The sequence below is a fragment of the Gavia stellata genome, chromosome 26, assembly GCF_030936135.1.
Source record: "Gavia stellata isolate bGavSte3 chromosome 26, bGavSte3.hap2, whole genome shotgun sequence".
Lineage (NCBI taxonomy): Eukaryota > Metazoa > Chordata > Aves > Gaviiformes > Gaviidae > Gavia > Gavia stellata.
Window position 1 is genome coordinate 5639368 of NC_082619.1, and position 21445 is coordinate 5660812.

The 21445-nt window shown below is 52.8% G+C and overlaps 1 protein-coding gene across 3 annotated transcripts in view; it reads right to left on the reverse strand.

Moving 5' to 3' along the window:
* Positions 1 to 21445, reverse strand: part of LOC132319265 (protein CEPU-1) — a 351714-nt gene that overhangs the window by 27531 nt on the left and 302738 nt on the right. For all 3 annotated transcript variants that reach the window (XM_059829638.1, XM_059829637.1, XM_059829636.1), the window contains one exon: positions 1662 to 1787. In XM_059829638.1, the coding sequence (XP_059685621.1) occupies positions 1662 to 1787 (126 nt within the window). The remainder of the gene's footprint in view (positions 1 to 1661; positions 1788 to 21445) is intronic.

Here is a 21445-nt window from a genome sequence, read left to right on the forward strand (position 1 = left end):
AAGAGCTGCTGCTGCAAATTACACAGCGCCACAGGTAATTTCTGATTAGCTCACTCTTCCTCTCCTGGTGCATCCTCAGTTTCCATAGCAGCTAAGTCCTAAGTAAAATGGAAACATCTGGTTCAAGCACAGGTAAAGATTCCCTGGGGAAAGAAACCTGCTGGATGGCAGCAAACAGAGAAAACAGCCCTTGCCAGAGACAGAGGCATCGTAAGCCGGGAGCCTGGTTAGGAGAGGATGGACGGCATGCAGGAGAAGGCAGCGAGGGGCACGGGAGTGGGAGAGGAAGGTCCTGGGAGAGCAGGAGGGGATGCGGGAAGGAGAGCGGGGTTGCGGGGAAAACAAGATGCATGTGAAAAACAGGCGGTGAGGAGGTTAAGAGAGACAAAACCACATTGTCAGGGTAGACAAGGGGAAGAGGAGAAAGAAGAAAAGGCTTCAAGGTGGGAGCACATGAACTGCCTCAACCATAAATGCCACCTGATGGTGACAGATACAGTGACAGCAACTTCGATGCCATGGATAGACGCTTGGGGCTGGAGAGGAGCACGCGGACCTGTGCCCTGCATTTCATCACTCATCCATGCACAGACCCCGACCAAAGGCCACCATCTTGGAGGCACGACCACCTAAGGTGGATAAGGCAGCAAGTGCACCGGGGGGGAATGGTTTTTACAGAGGCTCCTGTCAAGGGAAGGGGCTGAGGTGCCGCCGACTCAGCTCGCTCTCTGCCTGGGCTATGGAGAGTGATGGATCTGGCCCAGCAGTTTGCTACAGCACAGACAAAATAGCAAAAAATCAATGGAGCTGCAACCGAGACACCACAGCCATCGTCGGGCAGCTGAACAGAGAAAGCAGACGCGGCACCATCCATCACTGCCACGGCTGCGTCGTCTCCTTCGGCTGCTGGACAGCCCAGCGGGGGCATCCCCAAGGAGAACTTGAGGTAGTTGTCTGGGACCACAGCCCACGTTGGTAAAACCTCAGGGGAAGAAATGACTGAGGTTGAACTGAAGCGCTTAGACGGGATCAGAGCCAGGCACTGCCCCACGGCCGGACGGCTCATCCCACCCCGAGCCCCCAGATCTCACCCCCAGCTCACCAGCGAGAACCTCACAGCCACTGGGAATAACGGGTCAGTAAAATGTAAAGCAAATGCCAAAAAGCAGCTGGGAAAGGGTTTTGAAATAATATGCTCCCGAATGGGCACGTATGGGAATTTGCTTCCCAGCAGTCACACCCACACAGTTCTGCTCAGGTTTTGCTTACCAATTAACAAGGCCACCAATTAATGCTTCCTGGGCTTTCCTGCTCATTTGCACTATTTACAGTCCTCCTTTGAAGCAATGTGTGAGAATTCCCCGACAACTTTTCAAAATAGGGCCGGACAAGCACATTCAATCCCTGAGCACCTAACCCCAACCTAGTACTTATGCCAGTCGTCCACACGAGCAAAACGAAAACCTCCTCTCCCAGACCACCAAGATGGATGTTTCTCCACCAGAGTCATCAACTCCTACATTAAGTCACATCTTTTCGGTGCACATCACCTTCGTTTTGAAACTGAAGTGCCACGTGAACCGGTCAACACCACCTCCCCAGCCGCTCCCAAATGGTGCTGAGCCCTTCCCAGAATATTTCTGTTAACGTTTGGCTCTTACCTTTGGGCGAGATGTGTCTCCAGGTGATTGTTGGATCTGGCCTGCCCGTGGCTATGCAGGTGAGGCTGACGTTGCCACCCTCATTGATGGAGATGTCAGAAGAGATCTCGGTGATTTTGGGAGACACTGCAATGACACAAAGAGGGAAATGAAAATGCAACCGGCTCTGCTCTGACTCAAATCTCAAAATGTGGGTGAAGGAGGCTGAATTTCCTTCCTCCCTCCACCTCGACAAGCTATGCAGTAGCCCATCAGTCTCATCTGACTTGACAGGAACACAGAGGGGAAAGGGGGGGCAGAGAAGACAGGGTTGAAGTGGGAAGAAATTGTAGCCAGAGGGGATTCAGTCATTTTAGGGAGGCTCGAGACAGCTCCTCCTCATCACCTCTGCGGTGTGCGAGACGGTACTTCTTCTCCACCTCGCTTCCAGTACTCATCCTGTCCTCCAGCCATGGTGAACCCTTTCCAGCAGAGCTGCATCCTACTGGGAAAACATCATCCACCCCCTCCAAACTCCCCCAAAGACAGCAGTCGCTCCTGGCGCAACAAGAGCACCCAAAGCACGCACATGGCTTGCAGCTCTTTCTGCAGCCGTGCAGGCTCTCTGTCATGCCCTTGCAACCAGAAAAGCACCAGGAAGAGCTGGGCATGAAAACAAGTCTACCGAGGAGCCTCTAAGCTCTACCATTGTGCAAAGGAAGGGAAATTCAATCGGGATGAAAGCCATCCCACTGCATTGGCATTGCCATCATGAACACTCAGGAGCAGGTCAGATACAAGGGGCCCAGACCCAAAGAGGGGACACACACACAGGATGGGGGGGTGATGGGAAGGGGGGGCTGAGAAGGGGAAGGGATGAGGAGCAAGCGGGGAGCGCTCGGCCCCTGCTGCTGCATGAGCGGAGGACGCGATGCGGCTGCCAGGGAGGGCTGGGGTTTCTACGAGCTCTACGGCAGGGCTGTATGAGAAAAACGATCGGCTGCTGTTATCAGCCTGCACCTGCAGAACATAATAAAGACCATCACCTTCCTTGGTTTATTTTTTTTTTTCAGGCCATTCTCCGGAGCCTAGCAGCGGATTGGCACCCTGCTGCGGCGCTTTGCAGGAGAGTCACAAATCACTTGCAAAGCATCCTGCTCCTTCCACCCTCCCTGGGCGAGCCCCATTCATCGACCCGCTTGAAGCTGCAGCCCAGACCATTGCAACACCCCTATTCCTGACTTGGACCCCACTCCCGAGCACCCCTTCCCTGCCTCCCCCCACCTCCCACAGCTTCCCGGGGCTGCGCCGAGCTGGAATGACTGCAATGGCCTTGCACGCATTGCCTCTGCTGTGCAGGTAAGTAATTTATTGATCCGTAAAGCACTCCAAGACGCTCTGGAAGGGATTATGTCATGCCAGTGCCGTGCAATAAAATAAAAAATGATGGATTTTTTGTGAACATGAGGGTGATTTAGGGTTTGTAGTTGGAAGTGTAGTTAAAGTACATTTTAAGTGGAAATCAAGGTGGGTAATGAATTATTCTCTGTTTTGAAGGGCTTCTGGGAGTTCATTTTTTTGCTGCTCTGGGCACGATGGCTAATCTGCTAATCATGCACCGGAGGACAACTACAGATCAGATGCTCTCAGAACAGTGGGGGCTCTGGGGCAGGACAGTGGAGGGCATGAAGACGACACCGAAAGAAATATTAATATGCATCAGTGTCATTAAGCCCAGCGTAAGGGGACAGAACATGCCTCCTGGGACAACCCGCCTGCCCGGAGCTGGGAGATGCTCTGCCAATAACCAGGTAGTCCATTGAGGAGATGCAATTAATTACAACGGCGCTATGATTGCCACACCACTTTCCTGGCAAGGCTGGGACCGCTAGCCAGGAAATCCACATGTGCTTTAAAAACACAGAGCTTACGGTCTAGACAACAAAAATAGGCCAAGGAGGTATTACCGCTGCCATTTCAGAGAGGTGGAAAGAGACAAGCGGAGGCGCAGTGAATTGCCCTCCATCGCCTGGGAAGAAGCAATAGCTTCCAGCTGTAAGTCCCGACAAAACTAGAGCATTACCCATCATCTTCAATGCGATGCTCGCTAAAGCACACAGGAGCCTTTCTGATGTTTTTAACTACCGAATCCACATCAACCCAATTCAGCTTGTTTTGCAGAGCTCACCGAGACTTTAAAAAAAAAAAACCAAGTCAGACTTTGCACCGCGACTCTGGTACTGTGCACACGAATTTGCACCCACCCAGGCGAGAGACAAAAATCTGTAATTGAATCAACTGTCCAGATTCTAAAACATAATAAAAACAAATTAAACTTGGATGTCCCAAAACGCGAGCGTTACATCCTCCTCCTCAGCAATGCAACAGGAGATTTAAATTTTGCTCAGAGCAGGTAGGGGAGGAGATGTGATTGCGTTGCTGCTTGGCCAGGCAATGGGAGACTTTGCAACTCTCTCCAACAAGTGGCAAAAGCAGCTCGAGCTGCTCATGCGCCAGGGCAAAAGCCCACCCTGCCCCAGCAAGCTCAGGACACGCTCGGGAAGAGGCAATTTACTGCAGCGCACCTGGGATGAGATGAGGCAGGAATGGCAGGGAAGTAAACCAGAGCGATGATGTCAGCGAAGTTGTTAGCTAACCCTGAAATTAAATGTGCAGTGGTAGGATTTAACACGACAGTTATTGTATGCTAATTAAACGTTTGAATAATTAACCACACGAACTATTTAAAATGCCTTTCTGGAGGCCGAACAGGTACGTTGTAAGGCTTTTACCACACTAGGGAGGGAAACCTTAATAAACAAGTGATTGCAAGTATATATTTAATATTATTTAACGGTCACCGGTACTCCTGTTCCCTCTGCATTAAAACGCTTTCACTGTCAGTTGGCATTGCTGCGGCAATGGGGCAGAGGAGAAATTTCTTATGCTGAACGCGGGATGCAGATGGAGCTGTGCCCCTATGGGAATGAATAAATAAATAAAGCTAAATAAATGCAGACTTCCCAGGCGGGAACCCTCTCCTTGCGGGCAGTCCTTTTGTGTTCAGCATCGCTCTTGCTCAAAAGTGATTAAACATGGCAGTGTGGGCCAAGCTGCTCCAGTGACACGGCGCAGATTTCCCCAGAGGTGGGCTGGTGTTTTATCGATCTGACTACTTCTTTTTTTCCCCATCCTCGCCGGGATGATGGCAAAGGTCTCTGGGCTGCTCCCAAGCGCTGCAGCCCTCCGCAGGTGCCCAGGGCATGCCCCAGTTTGCCTGGACTTAGCTCCCGCTCGCACACGCGGAGTCCCTGGGACAGAACGCAGCTTGCTTAAATATTTAACCAAACCATATGGCGCGTTACACGTTCGAGGGTGTTCAGTCAGGTGATATATGTCTTTACAGATCCAAGCATATGCACTTGCCTACATAGATATATTCCCTAGCGCACAGACACCCTCCTGCCACTGGCACTGACTATATCCCTGCTAAGCTTTCACCTCCAAACACCCGTCCCAGAGCCAACACAGGTGAAAAAGCTCACGCATCCCATGCATGTACCCCTTGGCCCTGCCATCTCCTGTCATCATTACTTCCCCATCCATCTTCCTTGCGTGCAATGGCCGTGCTGCTGCCCATGCTTTCCTCTCCCCAACACCGTGTGCCTGCCGCTATCTCCTGCTTGCACCCCTTGGCACAGCTGGGCTCCCCGGGCACCCCAAATTTCAGCCACGCATCAGGCAAGAGGCAAGGAGATCCCTGAGTATTAGGGGAGCGTGGATCTGGAGCAACCTTTTCACCCGAGACAGGGAAGGAGACCTCAGATAAGCCTCACCAAGTTGGGTGCCTGCAAGGAGTAATTGCATTTTTTTGCCTGAACCATCTCCTTTCTACCCGGTTTTGGGAGCCAAGCAAGTAGCGCAGATATACACGCGTCACCTTTCCAGACCTGCAAATCCCTTCTAGTCTGGGAGCTGGGCAGAGCGGGTGCTTGCCCCAGCAAAGCGCCCTGCGCTGTGCAGGACTCGCAGCCCCCAGCAGCAGCCCGCGAGCGAGCGGGCTCTCCCGGTAAGCCTAGCAGCGCCTTGCTTCCCCCTTATAAAACATGCAAACCTCCATCTTCCAGCACGAGCAACATCTGCTCCAGATCAAAGGAAACAACAAAGAACAACTATAAAAGCGTCTTGAAGAAAGAAAAAGAGGGAGATTCACACTTGCATTCTGCAAGCGATCTGTGATGTGCACTGGCAGTTTCCTGAACATCAGGCTGCTGCTGCTCCTGCACTTAATAACAGCCTCTTACCGCTGTCACCCACAGACTTCCCTGTGTTTTACAGAGCGCTGCTACCAAGGGTCCTGCCTCTGGGACTTGGCGAGCGAGAGCCCTGGGTGCCCCAGCCCTGCTCGGGGCGATGCTACGAGTCAGCCCAAGCCCACGCTCCCATGCCAACAATGGAGGGGTCCACCAAGGCCAGCTGGGACTGGGTGCCGGGCAGGGACCCGAATATCGGGCTCCCCATCCAAATCCTCCAGGTCGCAGCCAGAGCAGTTTCCATTTCTCCGGCAGCAGCTGCCGGATCGGGAGAAGCCGGTGCTCCAGCTGCCGCAGTGCCAGGCACCTCCATTGTGCCTTCTCCTTCTTTTGTGTTCAAAAGCTTTCTGCTTTTTAAGGAAGGCAGAGAGCAAACTGAGAGACCTGCGCCTTCAATTACAGGTGTATTATAATGGGCTTTTAAATCAGTTTGTGCCACTCCAACACAACCATAATTAAGAGAAAAGCAGAGAGGGTTTCATCCTTGCATCATATCAACACAGCTCAGGAGCCGTATTGAAGTCCACGGGGTGCGAGGAAAGGCAAACAGAGCCTTAGAGCCTGCTTCCAGCTCCATTGCTCGGTCACGTAGGCTTGTATACAAAAACCTTACAATTACAGGAGCTGATCCTGCCCCCCCGGGGCTGCCTCTGCTCTGGGTTTGCACGATTACCCCCTTCCCCGCCGGTGTGCCCGGTTTGGCTCGGCTTTGCCGAGGGACCGAGCCCCCTCTGCGCAAACCTGGCGGCAGCCAAAGACATGAAGAAAGCAGCCTGGAAATGAAGAGGACATACGTAACGACCTTAATAAGCAATTAATAAATAACTAATGGCAATTGCTCGTTTTAAAGCAAGGCGTAATGAGATGTGTCATACGGCACCGAGATGTGTCTAAATGATTTCCCAAGTAGCTAACGGCTCCTGTTACAGCAAAGCTCTCCTGAGCTTGGAGGACACAAAATTTTTTACGCCCGTCTCTGCAGCAGGTTATACGGCATGGCATCATAATAATTCAGAGGAGGAGGGGGGAAACAAGACGTTTCCAATCATTCATTAGTAAAGTATTTGTGAACGCTGGTATAATTCACCACATAAGCAGCAGGGTTTCCGCAGACAAACTTTATAGCTAAGTGCCAAAAGGGAGCCCAATCTGATTCCACTTACGACAGCATAAATCAGCAATACTCCTACCACAGTCAACAAAGGATACGCCAGAATAAATGTGGCATGAAAGGAGAGTCAGGTCTCCAGCACAAGGACTTTTTCCTGACTTTCGGATGGGTCCAGATCACCAACATGGATCCAGATTGCCGCCACCCTAAGAAGCTGGGGTGCTGCCTGGCTAGATTTGGTCCCCTGCTCTCAAGGCTCTGAAGGGATCTACACCTTTTTTCCTATCACAAAAAGGAAGCAACACCTGACAGCAAGCCCCACGCCTTTGGGGAATCAAGGAAGAGTTTGCTTAGCATGACTAATCAGCAGCTTTATAGAGCACGCAGAATCCATCATTCATGTTTGGGAGACCTGAGTTCTGCTTTCACGTTACAACGCCCAAAGGAAGCTGTGGCACTGCTCTGGAATTGTTGCCTTCTCTAAAAGGAGTCTAACGATGCTGATCTCCTTTATAAACTACTTCATACTCCTCTTTTAAAAACAAAAATCAACCAAAACACAAAAAACCCACAACACCCAAAACCCCAAAGAACCCCATAAAGATGTAAGAATAAAGTTTTTGCATTGCTAACCATAAAGAAATGCCAATGAACAAGGACTGTTCAACGGTTCAGCTCCCTGTTGAGACAGATCTCATTTTCAGCTCCACGCACGCCGCACGGAGCAAGGATCTAGTTTCCGGTTTTTGCACCCCGAGCCACCTGGGATTCCCCCCTGCAAGTCAAGCAACGCCTCATAAAAGGCAGAAAATTGAAGGATCTCGAAACCTTAAGACACCTGCATCATCTCTCCAGCGTTATTGACACCTTTCCTCAAGGCACGACAGCCTCTCTCACAGCTACTTCCACAGTAACCATCAAACCGACAGCCACTCTGTCTCACCCTGCTCGGGGACACAGGGTCCCCAGCTCTGCCCCTCTCGTCCCACCAGATGCCGGCGGAGGCTCCCTCAGACCCCCTGGGAAAAGTCCCCGCGTGGGGATGAGCCACAGCGTGCCGAGGGCGCCCGAGAAAGTTTGAACACGACTTCTTGCTAATACGAAGCTTGTCAAACCCATCACCTAGAAATGCTGTATGTCTTTATTAGATTCCTTTATCTCCCCCCGAGATCGGAGGGACACGATGAGATGATTCTCAGTGGAGATGTCATCATCCAGAAACTAATTAAAGGCTGCGCGGGAAGTCGGGCCACGCGCACTCTGGAGAACAAAACGCATTAGCAACCCGAGTCGAGAAAAATATTACAAGTGAACTTCAGATCAGAAAGGGCGAGCTAGGGATTTGACAACAGCTCTCCTCTCCGCATCTTTCCTCCCACTCGTCCCCACATTCCCTCGTCCTCAATAGCTGTCCCCCAGCAGAAGCAAACCGCCCGGGATTTCGGGGCTGTCTGGGACCAGCCCCTGCACTGCCATCTCCTGAGGGATGCAGGAGAACACTGGATCCTCTCCTCCACCAGGTCACATCCCAGGAGAAAATCATGATTTGTGGAATTTCCTTTTTTTTAACGTTAGAAAAGCCTCCTTGCTGTGGGTCAACAAGCTGCAGAGAAGGATGGCTTGATGCCTGCACCGCTCCCTGCTCCAGAGGAGTCCTGGGGAAAACACTCCATCTCTTTGGGTCTCATCTCTCTCTATCAATGCAATGACGAGTATTTCTCTTCCTCGCACGCCTATTACGAAGACAATAAGAGATGATAAGATACCCAGAGCCTATGGTCACAGGAACTGTAGGTGGGGAGATTTCTGCGTAGGGACAGTCCTACTAGCCACGTCCTATATGTAGCTAGGGCTCACGTAAGCCAAGATGCACAGATCTAGTTTAGGGCACGCGTCCTGAGTGGGTGTGCCTGCAAATAGCACTTCCCAGTCAACCTGGAGTCTCCCGTACCAACAAGCAGCAAGTTTACACGATATTCCTCATAAGGTCCATCAGCGCACGCTGTCCTGCTAAATTCAGTACGAAACCTCAGCTCCTCTCCCCAAAACCAGCCAGAAGGCAAAGGGCCGTGCCCTACATCTGCGACACAGGTCCTGCTCCCAGCCCTGCTTCTCCCCATGCCCCCCCCAGCTCTCTGTCCACGAGGAGCAAGCATCACGTGGAGGGCTGAGCATGCCGAACCGGCCCTGCACCACTTTCACTCATCAAAAGGGACCCGGCAGGAACAAAGGAGCTCAAACATCCTTTCCAAAGATAAATCAGATGCTCTAATGCAGCCTGCATCTCCAATGAATATAGGGCAGGTGTCTCTGAAGTGAAGTATTAGTTAAAATGATGCTCTTTAAATTACATTTCGGCTATTTCAGGCAGACAGGTTGTGTGTGGGTTGGGTTGGGTTTTTTTATGATCTATCTAGAGGTTTAAAAAGACACTGAGAGAAATAAATCTCCCTTCCATTAAAAACACACTATGCTCTTGCATATTTGTTCTTATCTCCGCGCTCTCGCTCTCCCTCTCTCCTGACTTGAGCGCGAAGTAAGTGTTTATGATTACACTTTCCACACTGACACTAATCTAATTCGAGGAGCCGCGGCAGCCTGTGCCCGGGGAAAGCGCGGCGGCTCGCCCGCCCTTGCAGAAGGATGAGCGGCGCTTCCCGAAACGCTGCGCCGGGCGCCTGATGGCTTTACTTCAAAAACCATCGAGATTCGTGGCGTTAACGTGGAACCGAGTAAAAGCCCCAAGTTTTGATTGAATTGCAAGTGAAGTCTATTTGTATCTTCTGGGTCTACCTGGGTCCTTTTTGCCTCTATTTATCTAACTATTTCCATTCCTCCGCCCCTCCCAAGCTCCCCTACGACATCTTTGACATCCTCAGACCCCACTGTGCTAGGTACTGTACTGACAAGACACAAAAATACAGCCTTTGCCCCATGGAGCTCTCAATAAACATGTGAAAAGGAGACAGCAGATAGATGCAGGCTGCATCCTCAGCCCTCTGGGACATCATCGCTTGCAATCTACCTTTAGGCACCGCGCCGGCATCCAGCTTAGGGAGGGACACGACGGGGAGCAAGAGGTGGATGTGCAGAGAGTTGCCCTCGTTGGTGCAGGGAGCAGGGTTGGATGCAATCTCTAACAACACAGGTGTCGTTGCCATCACCGCTTGTCCCCAAAGAGCCCCTTTCCTCCCGTCCTTCCTGAGCCCTCTGCACGCCGGGCTGCAGCCCTTGCAGGTGCCTCCTCATGCTCCAGCCAGAGCCTTCACTTCTGCTTGGGCTTCTTCCCATGATCGCCCTTGACTTCAGTGAAAAATTAATGGATCAGGTGGGGAGCACAGCCCTTTTATTCTCTGATTAGGTGGTCTGGAGGCTGCTCCTTATGACCAGACCCTTTGTTCGTCTGCTTATAAAGCGGGAGGTCAGCAAGGCCCAGCACTTCAAAATGAACAGCAAGTGAGGTGATTTATGCCTCCAGATGCTGCCGCTCCTCCCGTCCCCATGGGAACACACCTCTTCACACAAGACTTGTGAACCCATCCATCGCTCCAGCAGAGCCAGGTCTACCTTCCCAGTGCTGTCCAGGTCCACTCCTTCCTCCCCTTAGTCGTTTCTTTACACAGTCCTGCTCTTGCAGGCTCTCCTCCCTGGTCTCCAAGCGCTCCCCCAGCCTTCCTCGCTCCTCCCGTGGAGTATTTCTGGTCCTGCACCCTACCCAAGGCACCTTGATAGCATCCACCCTGCCCCAACACACCAACTGCCCCAAACCAAGGGGATCAACCCAAAGCTTGGACAAAATTGCCAGAAACAAGCAGGAGAGCAAACGCCAACGAGCCAGAGTCCGTGTGATGATGCACGCCATCCTTCCCACGCCTTAAAACGTCCTTAAAAGAGCAGTCTTAGCAAGGTTTAGCTCTCAAAGTTCAGCAAGGGTAGAGAGAGCGTTGGTCTCTGCTGCCTTAATTCACCTCCCCAGCTCATGCTCCCTGAGGACAACGCTTTTCCGCAGATGCCCGGCTTCTCTTGGTACCTGTGCACATCACTGCCTCCGCTTTCTCGGGGTCTGCCAGCAGTGCGGGCATTAATAACCCTATCGTCAAAACACCCCGGTGAGATAAGGGAGCGTTATTATCCCTGCTTTACGGATGGAGAAATGAGGCCAGAAGAGCAAATGGCCCGAAAGCGCCTGTTCGGATCGATGCTCCGTCAGCACCTGCTTTGCAGGCTCTGCAGCGCTCGGGAAGCCATGGAAAAGGCACTGGGATGGCTGCCAGGCCAGGTATTTCCAACAGGCCGCACAAGACGAGAGCACTCGACTTAAAAATCAGTCATCAGGCCGTAGAGAGCACAGCAGGATATCTGTGTACACAGAGGGGCAATTAAAATTTCATTACCAAATTTCAACCCAAATGGGCTATGTTTGACAGCGTTGAAAGGAAAAGGAGGGAGAGACGCTACCACAAGGCAGGGATATCGGCATGCCCGGAGTACGTGGGGGCTGTTCTCCTTTTCCATTAGGACTGCTCCTACATTTTCCATTTCTCCTAAACGAAGCCCTCGAGCCTTCTTCTCAGCCTCCCTCACGCCTCCAAGAACGCCAGAAAAGCCGCAGGGAGATATCTCCCTCCAGAGCATCCTTTAATTTCCCTATTTGTCTTTCTAATGCCCAGCCTCATCAACAGCACCATCTATTCCCCATGTGCTCCTGCTTCTCATGGAAGGACTATTTTTACCCCTTCCTTCCTATGCCTCCTTCTCCTCCCATTTAATCGTTTTGGAGGCTCTTTATCCACAGTTTCCTTTCCTTTCTTGCCTCTTCCCCTTTCATTTTTAAAACCTGTGGTTCTCCGATTCAAAATCATTACTGTTTTTAACTTGGCTCGAGCCTCTTTAATTAAGTTACTTTCCATTATTTTTTATCTAGTCCATTTGTCTACATCCCCCGCACCCTCCCTCATTCTTCCTTTCCTCCCCAAGGCAGGCTGGGTATGAAATCTTACATTTCCATTTGGCTAACAATCACTTTGAATTTTTAAATGCTATTAAATTGGATCACACCGGTCACTGGACTGGAGTTGTCGTGCTGTGATATTTACTCGCGCCAGTCAAAGGGAAATGAAATTGCGGTTGTGCAGGGAGGGGGGAGGCGATGGGGGAGCGCAGATTTATTCTGCCTGCGGTACTTGCAAACAGGCACAATCCCTTTGGATTTTCGAGCGAGTTCAAAGGAAACTCTTACACTCAACCATGAATGTATTGTAATGTCTTTAATAAATCAATTACTTGTTGGCAGGGAAGTGTCATTGCATCTCCAATCCTTGTAATCACCTCAGCCTTGCTGTGTTTTAAGTGCTGAAAAACCACGGAGGCAGACGGGGAGCCAGAAGAAGCATCGGCGTAGGACAAACCAGAGAAAGCACTTCGGCTTCGTCTTGCCAGCAAAGGCCAAAAGATGCAGAAAGCAATTTGCATCATGCAAAACCACACCTGCCCAGTGACCCCCAGCACCAGAACAAGGAAATCGTGGTGCCGGAGGGACTCTGCCAGCACTGCACAGGGCTCGCCCTTCCCGGGACAGCTCCCAGGATGCAAAAGCTTGGGAGGGACAACCACGACAGGTTCACCGAGAACCCCGGGTATTAGGTTGGTGGTGATGGGAGCAGCCCCCTGCTCCCGCCTGCCTGGGGCTGAGCATCGCTCTCGCAGGCAATTTGCAAAGCAGCATTTTCCTACCGCCCCCAAGAGCGAGACAACCTTTTGCTGCATGTTAATTAGGGGCCTGAGTTTTGTACTCCTGCCTTCGGGAGGGTGCTGGTATTTCAATTTTGCTAAAAGAGGCCTTTTCCACTCTAAAATCTGCTAAAAAGAAAGAGAGCGGGATTTGATTACAAAGCAGTCCTGGCCAAATCCAGCCCCTCCTCCCTCCTCTCTGCTGACAACATCCTCCCCTCCACAACAACGATCATCTGAGCACAAACAGACAACGAAGCTTTTCAGAAAGTAATGAACTCCGGTCGGAGCCAAGGCAGGAAGGGTTTAATGTTCAGCTCGGAAAGCTTGGTGAGGCCATCAATTATATAGCCCTGCTGCTGAAGGAGCGAAAAAAAAATAATATTTCAGACAGATTTGGCCAAAAAGAAAAGATAGGGCAGGAAAACACTGCGAGAGAGATTTAATTCCATAAGCAGAGAGAAGTGTTTGCAAAAGAGGAGGAGGATCAAAGGCTGAAGCTCTCGGGCTGGCTGGGAGGAGGAAGGATTACAAGGAGGGCAAACCATGGAGAAGATATCTCTGTTGAGCCCCCATCTCGAGGCTGGTCCAGGCAAGGACGGCCCCGGGTACAAATCAGGGAGCCTGTTTGCTACAAGGGCTCGGTGATGGGGAGGCTTTGGCAGTGAGGGCGGTGGATTGAGACCTGTTCATCTCATCTCATGTAGGACAGCAAGCCAGGACCGGGTCTGCCACCTCCACTGCCTCGTCCCAGTCTTACACTAGAAGCTACTGAGAGAAAGGAGATGAAGGCAGAGCTGAAATCTTCTGGGCATCTCTACTGCTGGAGTGATGGGACCAGCAACCCAGACGTGAAAAATGAGTGCATGGGTCCACCCAGAGCAGCGAGACCTCCCTGTCCTCTCGCCTGCACCCGGTGGGGACATGCTATAGGGCTCTTCCAGGGATCTGGCCCTGCACTAATGAGCAAAGCCACCTCGTTTCTGAGGGATGGGGCAGAGGGGACTCACTGCTATCCCACACCACCAGCTTCTCAAGCAACCAGCCAGACCCAGAAAAGCCAAACCAGAAATATTTCAAGATCACTTTTCCCTGTCTTGTTTGAAGGACCACGTTTCCACATCTTTTCCAAAGGTCCTTGCCTTTTTGTTCTCTGCTTCCCGCTTTTCCTCCCCTTTCTCCTTTTCTAAATCTCTTTCTCCTCCATTGCAGCACCAGAACAGACATGAAAAGAAGGGTAAAATGAGATCACAACTCTCCCAATGTTTCAGTGCAACTGCCCTTTTACAAGCTTCAACCTCTCCTTCCTGACCAAAGCAAAACCAGTGCAGAAAACACCACGTTTTCCCCCTGGTCCTCCTGTTCATTCTCCCACGGGCTCAGCGACCCCCTCCAGCCCGTTCTTAAGCTCGTGGGTATTTGCTGGAGGTTTTCTAGCACTTGGTGCCTGCCGTGGGAGGCGGCAGGGCCGGGTCGGCTCTTCGGCAGCTGTTCCCTTGGCTTCTCCTTTATCTCCAGCATTGTGTTCACATCTGCTTCCCCCTCTGCCTCTTTCCCTGCCACTGGGAGCCTGGTTTTAAATCACTGCTCAGCGCGCCGGCTGCCAGGCGCGGGTGTCATGCCGCCCAGCATGCCCCATTTGGATGGGGATCCAAAAGCCATTTGCAAGCCTCCCCTTGCTTTTTTTCTTTTTCTTCCTATTTTTTTTTTATCCTCCTGAACCTGCCAGTGCTGCCACACTGCTCTCCGCTCCTCCCTTTTGGCCACGGAGTTATCTTGGCTCTGGAAACATGTTCAGACACCTGGTCGCTGGCAGCGCGGGGCTTTGGCAGCGGCTGGCTGCATGCAGCTCTCCGATAGGGAAGGGGAGGCGAGCGGGGCCCAGCCGGTGTGGGTCAAGGCAACCCACCTTGGCTATCAGGGACGTGCCGGAGGCCGCCTGCACTGGCTTCCTGGAGGCTGGCACTGGCAGGTCTCCCACCACCCACATCCCTCTGGCTTTGCCTGAAGTTTTGGCTGAGACCAACTTCTGGTTTTGCTGGGGATTTGCATGGTAGAGAAGCACAGCTTTGTACAGCATCACCCAGGAGCTGTGTTTTAACAGATGCATTTAGGACAAGATATCGCCATCTGCGGCTTCCTCCCCCGGCAGAGAGCACTGCTCCTGAGCATGGCAATTTTGTCAGAATAAGGCAGCAAAAACCCTAGAGAGCAAACAGAGCGGGGCACGTGGAGGGATGCCTCACTGCCACTCTGCCCACGCAGTGGCTCCATACTAAATTCCTCTTTCAGATTGCAATCTCTCCACGCTGTTGAAAAAAAGGAGAGGACTACATCCTTCCACCGGCCAGCAATATACAAACTTCCCTGGAAAGCTTGGCTGATGCCTCCCCACCCTCCTTTCACCCACGGTCTGTGCAGGATTGCAAGCCAGGATCCCCGTGGATACCACCTTTGATGGCAAAGGCTGCACCAAACAGACCAAACTCCCTTGGGAAGAGCTCCCTGCTCCTGCTCTCTAACTCCCTGGGCCTCTGCAACAGGCTTTTGCTTATAGACTCACCTCCGGGGGGACTGGCCGGAAAAATCAACTCTAAAGGCCAAAAAAAAGAGCCAGATTAAAGTATCAACTCTGAATTTATGCTCGGGACTTAAGGTTTAATAATGCAACAGAAAATCAATATTTAATAAAGCAAATGATGGAGAAAAACACTGAATGGGAGATGAGCCGCTGCTCGTGTTTTCAAACATGTAACTCCCGGAGGAGCGGGTTTGGCAGGATGGATGCGGTACCAGATTGCCATGAAGAGCTGGCACGCAGGATGCCCCAGGTCCCACTGATTCCAGCTCCAGTGTCAAGGGGGCTCACGGGTCTTTTATTAAAGGACAAACAAGGAATTAGTGCAGTGGTCAGAGTCCAAATACCCATGGAGAGAGATCAAATGCTGATGCACAGGGGGAGCCGAGCAGCTGCCTCGCTGAACAAGCCCAGATTTGTGCAAGGGCTGGAGGCTGGGCTTGCGAAACGCGGGCAGGCAGGCAGCAGCGCACCCAAATTCAAGTTTCAAATGCACCGAGAAGAGCTGTCAAGGGATGAAGACCTCCTGACGAGCCAGGAGAGAGCACAGGGGCCCAAAGCGGAGGATAAATCCCTGCCTGCCAAGCAGAGAGGAGGTGGTGTAGGTAGTTCAGGGGTGCAGGCGAGCAACCGGGGGATCAAAGTCGGCTGGCAGGCGGGGTGGCATGGCAAGCGTGAATCCCTGGGCGTGCTGGGCCCGGGCAGGACGAGGGATGCTGTAGGGATGCTGTAGGGATGCGGCCACGATGCTGGGGACAGTCCGGCAGCTCTGCCTCCCTCCCCTGGAAGCTGGAGAAAACTGCAGCGAGCCCGTGCGTGGCACAGAGATGTCACCTGCGCCTTCTGCAAACCAGCAGCTCCCCAGCAGCCACGCTCTACCAATGCGTACCAGTTGCCTCGCAGCGTTTGTCAGATTTGGGGCGAGCCCCGTGAAACCGGGCCGAAGGAGCGAGCCTGAGGAAAAGATGCTCCAAGACGTTCAATCCCGCAGCCCCAACCAGGACACCGCTTGCTTGAGCTGTATCCAACCTCACCACTCCCACGCCTGGGGCTGCACGAAACGCTGATCCCCGATGCCGAGCTGCAGAGCGAACCATGCAACGACCAGCATTGCAATAACAAATGCCTCTTGCAGCGGCAACCCTCACTGGCTGCCCACCCCGTCGCCTACACTAAGCCTTTCCAGCCCTGGTACAAGCTGCGCTGCCAGCTGGGAAGGGGGGCAGTTTTCCGCGTGCCCAGCCAGGCGACAGCGGGTGCTGCCTGGGGCGTGCGGCTCGGGATGCACAAAGACCCCTGCCCCATCTCACAAAGTCTGGGGACTCTGGATAAGTCCTCAAAACAAAGGAGACTCTCACTCACAGAGGTATCTGTGCTCAGCAGGTAGGTATCTCAGTATGCATCTCTCCGGGGGAGCAAAGCGAGCTCCAGTGCCCTTGGATGAAACCCCCTCCTCTCGCATGCAGCGTGTGCCGGGTTGCTTGCCTGGCCCTGCAGCACCACAATAATTTGTAGCCTGTGCTGGGATCCTTCACGATGAAAGATGACATATAAATATAAAACGTTATCGCTCCATAACAGCCACATGCTATAAAACGCTGGGCAGAAGAATCTGGAACTAGATGGAGGCAGTGCTTTAAATCCTTCCCTGCAGAGTTACTGCCGCTAAAACAACAGACCTGCTCCGAAGAGCTCCGGCAACGGAGGGAGAAGAAGAAAGGCCCCGATAAAGACACCACAGTTGTGGAATTAGGCGAATAAGGTGACTTTATACCGGTGTGACCTTCCTGTACTGAAAGCCCTGGGGTAGCTGTAATACAGGCGCACCAGCGACGTCTCCTCCCATTCATCCCGTGCCGCGACTTTCGGCGGATGCTCCGTGTTACTATAGTAACGATAAAGCGCTGGTACCAATATTACACTACAACGAGTTGACTCTGCTCCTACGATTACGATAACAATGCTGTTACTGTAGTAACATCACATTGTTGAGGTCTCACTGTTCTACCCTTAATTGTATTGTCGTAAGATTAAATTGCAATAATGTTATTGAGCTGCCATTAGCGTTACCATGGTAACAATAACATTAAGGTAGCGATATCGCATTACAGTGGTCCAACCGTTCCACCACAAATATTTTAATGTAGTAAAACAAAAGAGATTACTGCAGCAACATTAAACTGCAGTGACCTCATTAAACCACCACCGGCTATATCACGTCGAACGACAGTACTTTGGAAACCGGACGCGGCTACGGGGAGATGCCCGACGTGCGTCCCGGAGGGGCGGGTGCTGCCGTGCCACCCCTTCCTTGGGGAAGGAGGGGGACCAGCCGTGCCGGGGGTGAATGCGAGACCTGCAGACAACTCGAGTCCCCCTCCAGCCCCACTCGGAGAGCTGTCGGCGCAGCGTGCCGCTGGCCTCCCGGTTTCACCCGCTCCACAGAAAGGATTAGCGGAGGCGCTGCTGAATGGCTCCGGGTGAGGCAGGTGACCTCTCCCTGAAAGCGTTTGGAGAGGATGGGTGAACGGAGCCGCCGGGAGCTCTCGCGCTCAGAAAGGCTCAAAGAGGAGTAGGCTCTTGTTTTCTAGAAGAGGGGTGATCAGAGGGTGACCTCGGCAGCTCCGCACATCTTCGCGGGAGTAGCAAAGAGAGTTACATCGAGCTCGTCTTGCTGCCACAAAAGCGCATGCAGCTGCCGCTGGGGAGGATGGAAATAGCGGAGCCACAGGGGTGTCGGAGGTGGAAATGGCCCCAGCGGGCATTGCTGTGCTGTCCCAGCACCAGGGCATGGCGCAGCTGGTGGGGACTGCAAAGCGTTCGTGTCGGCGCTGCTTAGGGGAACCCTGCAACACACTGGATTACAGCGTTAGCAGTTCACCGGGGGAGAAAAACAAGAGAAATTTGCCACAGCCTTGCTGTACGCAAGAAAGAAAAACACGAAGGAAATGAAAATGATCTGTGCGTCCTATGAATCACTGGTTCTTCCTTCCCCTCGCTCCATTCTCCTGCCAGTTATTTCTCCTTGGGAACAGGACACATCGTCCCATGGGTCTGGCGGTGCCTGGCCCGCTAGCTTCACCGGGGTGCCAGGCAAGCATGCAGGACGCCTTCCCTTCGCCACTACTTCTCCGTTACCAACTTGCTCTCTTTCTAACGAGGACAGTGGTTAACACACTTGAGCACTGTTCACTTCCCCATCCCTCCCACTCTTTACTCCACCAGCGGGGCTCTCCCACACGCTCCAGGAAGGAGGATGCGCTGCAGGAGGAGCGGGACACGTCCCCGGCGGGACGCAGCACGCCTGGCTCCCTCCAGCAGCAGAGCGGGCACGTAACTGGGGCAGCCCGAAGCTGCCCGGAGCAAGCGCTTCCAGTATGGCTCTGGAGTCTCTGCTTTCCCCCCCTCCTGCCCCATGATATAATTGCTAATTAATAATAACGTTTAGCTCTCAGATAGCACATTCCATCTTCAAAGACCTCTGTCGACATTAATGAATTAATCCTCATCAACCCCCCTGTGAAGTAGGTGACAATTATTATCTCTGCCTCACAGATGTTAAATTGATTTGCAAAGAGGTCAAGTGACTTGGGGGTGGCTGGAGGGAGCCTGCCCAGCCGCACGCCGGGTACGTGGTCACGCCATGAGAGACATGGACGAGCTGATGGGCCCCCGTGGAGAAGTGAGGGCTGGTATAACCTTGGGAGGGAGATGGAGAGATCCGGGGGCAGCAATGGATGTGGGAGAGGCAGAGAGGAGGGGATGCTCCCCCAGGGCAGAGCAAAATGGGGACACAAAGCCAACAACTAGGACAGCGTGCGAGAGCGCGTGGGAGACCTTCAGTCCTCAACAACAGCCCTGATACAAAAGGAAAATATGCTTTGACAGAGGAATGGTGATTAGCAACAAAGGAGAGACGGGGAAGGAACGCATCAGTCAAAGGAGCCGAAAGCGCAGGCGAAGCGAGGGAGGATTTTGATTTTGTGCCGCTGGTTTCCTCCCCTTCATCGGTTTGGGGAGGCTCTCCCAGCTTTCCGCTTTTAGAAAGCATTATCTAAACCTGCTTTTGCTTCTAGAAGGGACAGCTGCTCTCATGGGGGAAAGGTGTGGACACACCAGAAAAACCCATGCCAGAAGCAGCTCCTGTGGCTTCTGCTGGGAAGCATCCTACCTAGCGTGAAACTCCAGCCCATGGCTTCATACATGGCCAACATCTACACACCCTCACCGCCACTGAGTTACCAAACAGCCCTGGGCAAATCCCTCTGCCCCTCCCTCACCTCCAGCACCGGTGGCTTTGGTGGTGCAGGGGACAGGCTCAGCCCCACGGGCGCCCAGCCGGACCCCTTGGCTCTGGCAGCGATGCCAAAGCTCCTGGGTGGTCAGGAAGGCTCTGAGCATCTCCAGCAAAAAAATAAACAAACAGGCACAAACAATGCATCCCCATCTACTCTGATTTCCCTGCAAGCCGCCTTGAGGCCTTTGGACAAGAGTGGTGATGACTACAGGGACTGATCCTTCCTCCCACCCTACGCTGCCACGCAAACCGCTGCCCCCGTGCTCGGCGTGGCGAGCGTTTCCCGTGCGCCCCCGGTGCAAGGCAGAAAAGCTGCCACAAAAAGTTATCCTTATTCTCCCCCGAGTGAAAGGGGCTTACGGCATCAAAGGAAAATTAATTGGGAAGAGTTCGGTCCTTGAAACAAAGCTGGCTCGGGCGCCGCAGCCCCACCGGCGCCTTTATCTCACCGGTGCACACCTTGGCAGCGATGCTCCCGGGGCGGCCCCAGCGCTGGGCGAGGTGCCACCGGTACGCCACGTCTGCCCCCCGCCACGGGGGCAGCCCCCCGCCACCTGCGCCCGCAGCCCCCCGACTCTGGGCGAGCAGGTAATTAACTCCCAAACAAAGGCAGGGATTTGCAGATTAACCCGGGCCCGGGAAGGAGTGGGAAAACTCATTTACACCAAACAAAAAGGGAGGGGTGATTAGTTGCTCCAGTGACAACAGAAGGAGCCAGATAGGGCCAGGGAAACTGATAAAGAAGCGAGAAAGCCTAATATCCCCCAGTCGCCTGCCTGCCTTTTCTTTTTTTTTTTTTCCCCTTCTTTCTTTCTTTCTAAGCACTAAAATTCCACCATTTTCTATCATGCAAATTTGTATGCCTAAGTACGATTAAACTCCGGCAGGCACCGTGCCTCCTTCCCCAAGTCCATTTCCCGCGCTGAGATAAGGCCAACTTTTCTTAATGCATCTTACAAGGCAGTGGGAGTGTTTTGCAGGCGCGCATTGGAGACAGCTTATTATCAATACAAATAAGAGCTTTCCAGACACCGTCCTCCTCCTCCTCCCTCCCCTCTCTCTTTTAAACCCAGGAACCCGGAGAAAAGCTTAAATAGCTGAAGTGTCCTACCAGGAGCGGGGAGAAGAGGGAGGCTGCGCCTGAGATGCTGCTGCAGGGGCAAGAAGTGGGACTTGCTAAGGAAACCAGAGTGGGATGCAGGAGAGGAGAGGAAGGGAAAGCCTCGCTCCTCAGAGGTCAGTGGGGCCCAAGTCGTCTTTCTCGCTCTGGGGTTCTGCCTCCCTCCAAGTTCAGAGCTTGCCTCTTGCTTCCCTGGATTCTGCCTCTTTGGGATTTTCACCCAGAAACGCTTTTCTCTTCGCAAGGGTCCGAAGCGAACTCCTGCAAACACGGGCAGTGCTGCTTCCCTCTGCTTTGTCTGGTCTTAGGACAACTCCTCCTCAGAAGAAATAAGGGCTGAGCAAGCGGGACGGCCAGGGACCACCTTCCAGACACTGCAGATGACATGGGCGCTCCCTGAGCTGTTCATTTTAGGCCTGGGAGCTTCTTTTCTGGGAAGATCCAGGTGCTAAGAACCCTCCTTGTAGCTTTTGCCACTATGTTGTTGGCTCACATCAACTTGGCATCACCAACGCTGAGCCTGACCCCATTTAAAGCAGTCCCCGAAATAGCAGGTCTGAACTTCGATGCATTCAATGCCAAGGGTCTGTTGCTGTTGTCTCGTTCCCGGGCTCATTTGTCCCACATTAGCGCAGAGGCAGCGGGAAGGAGAGATG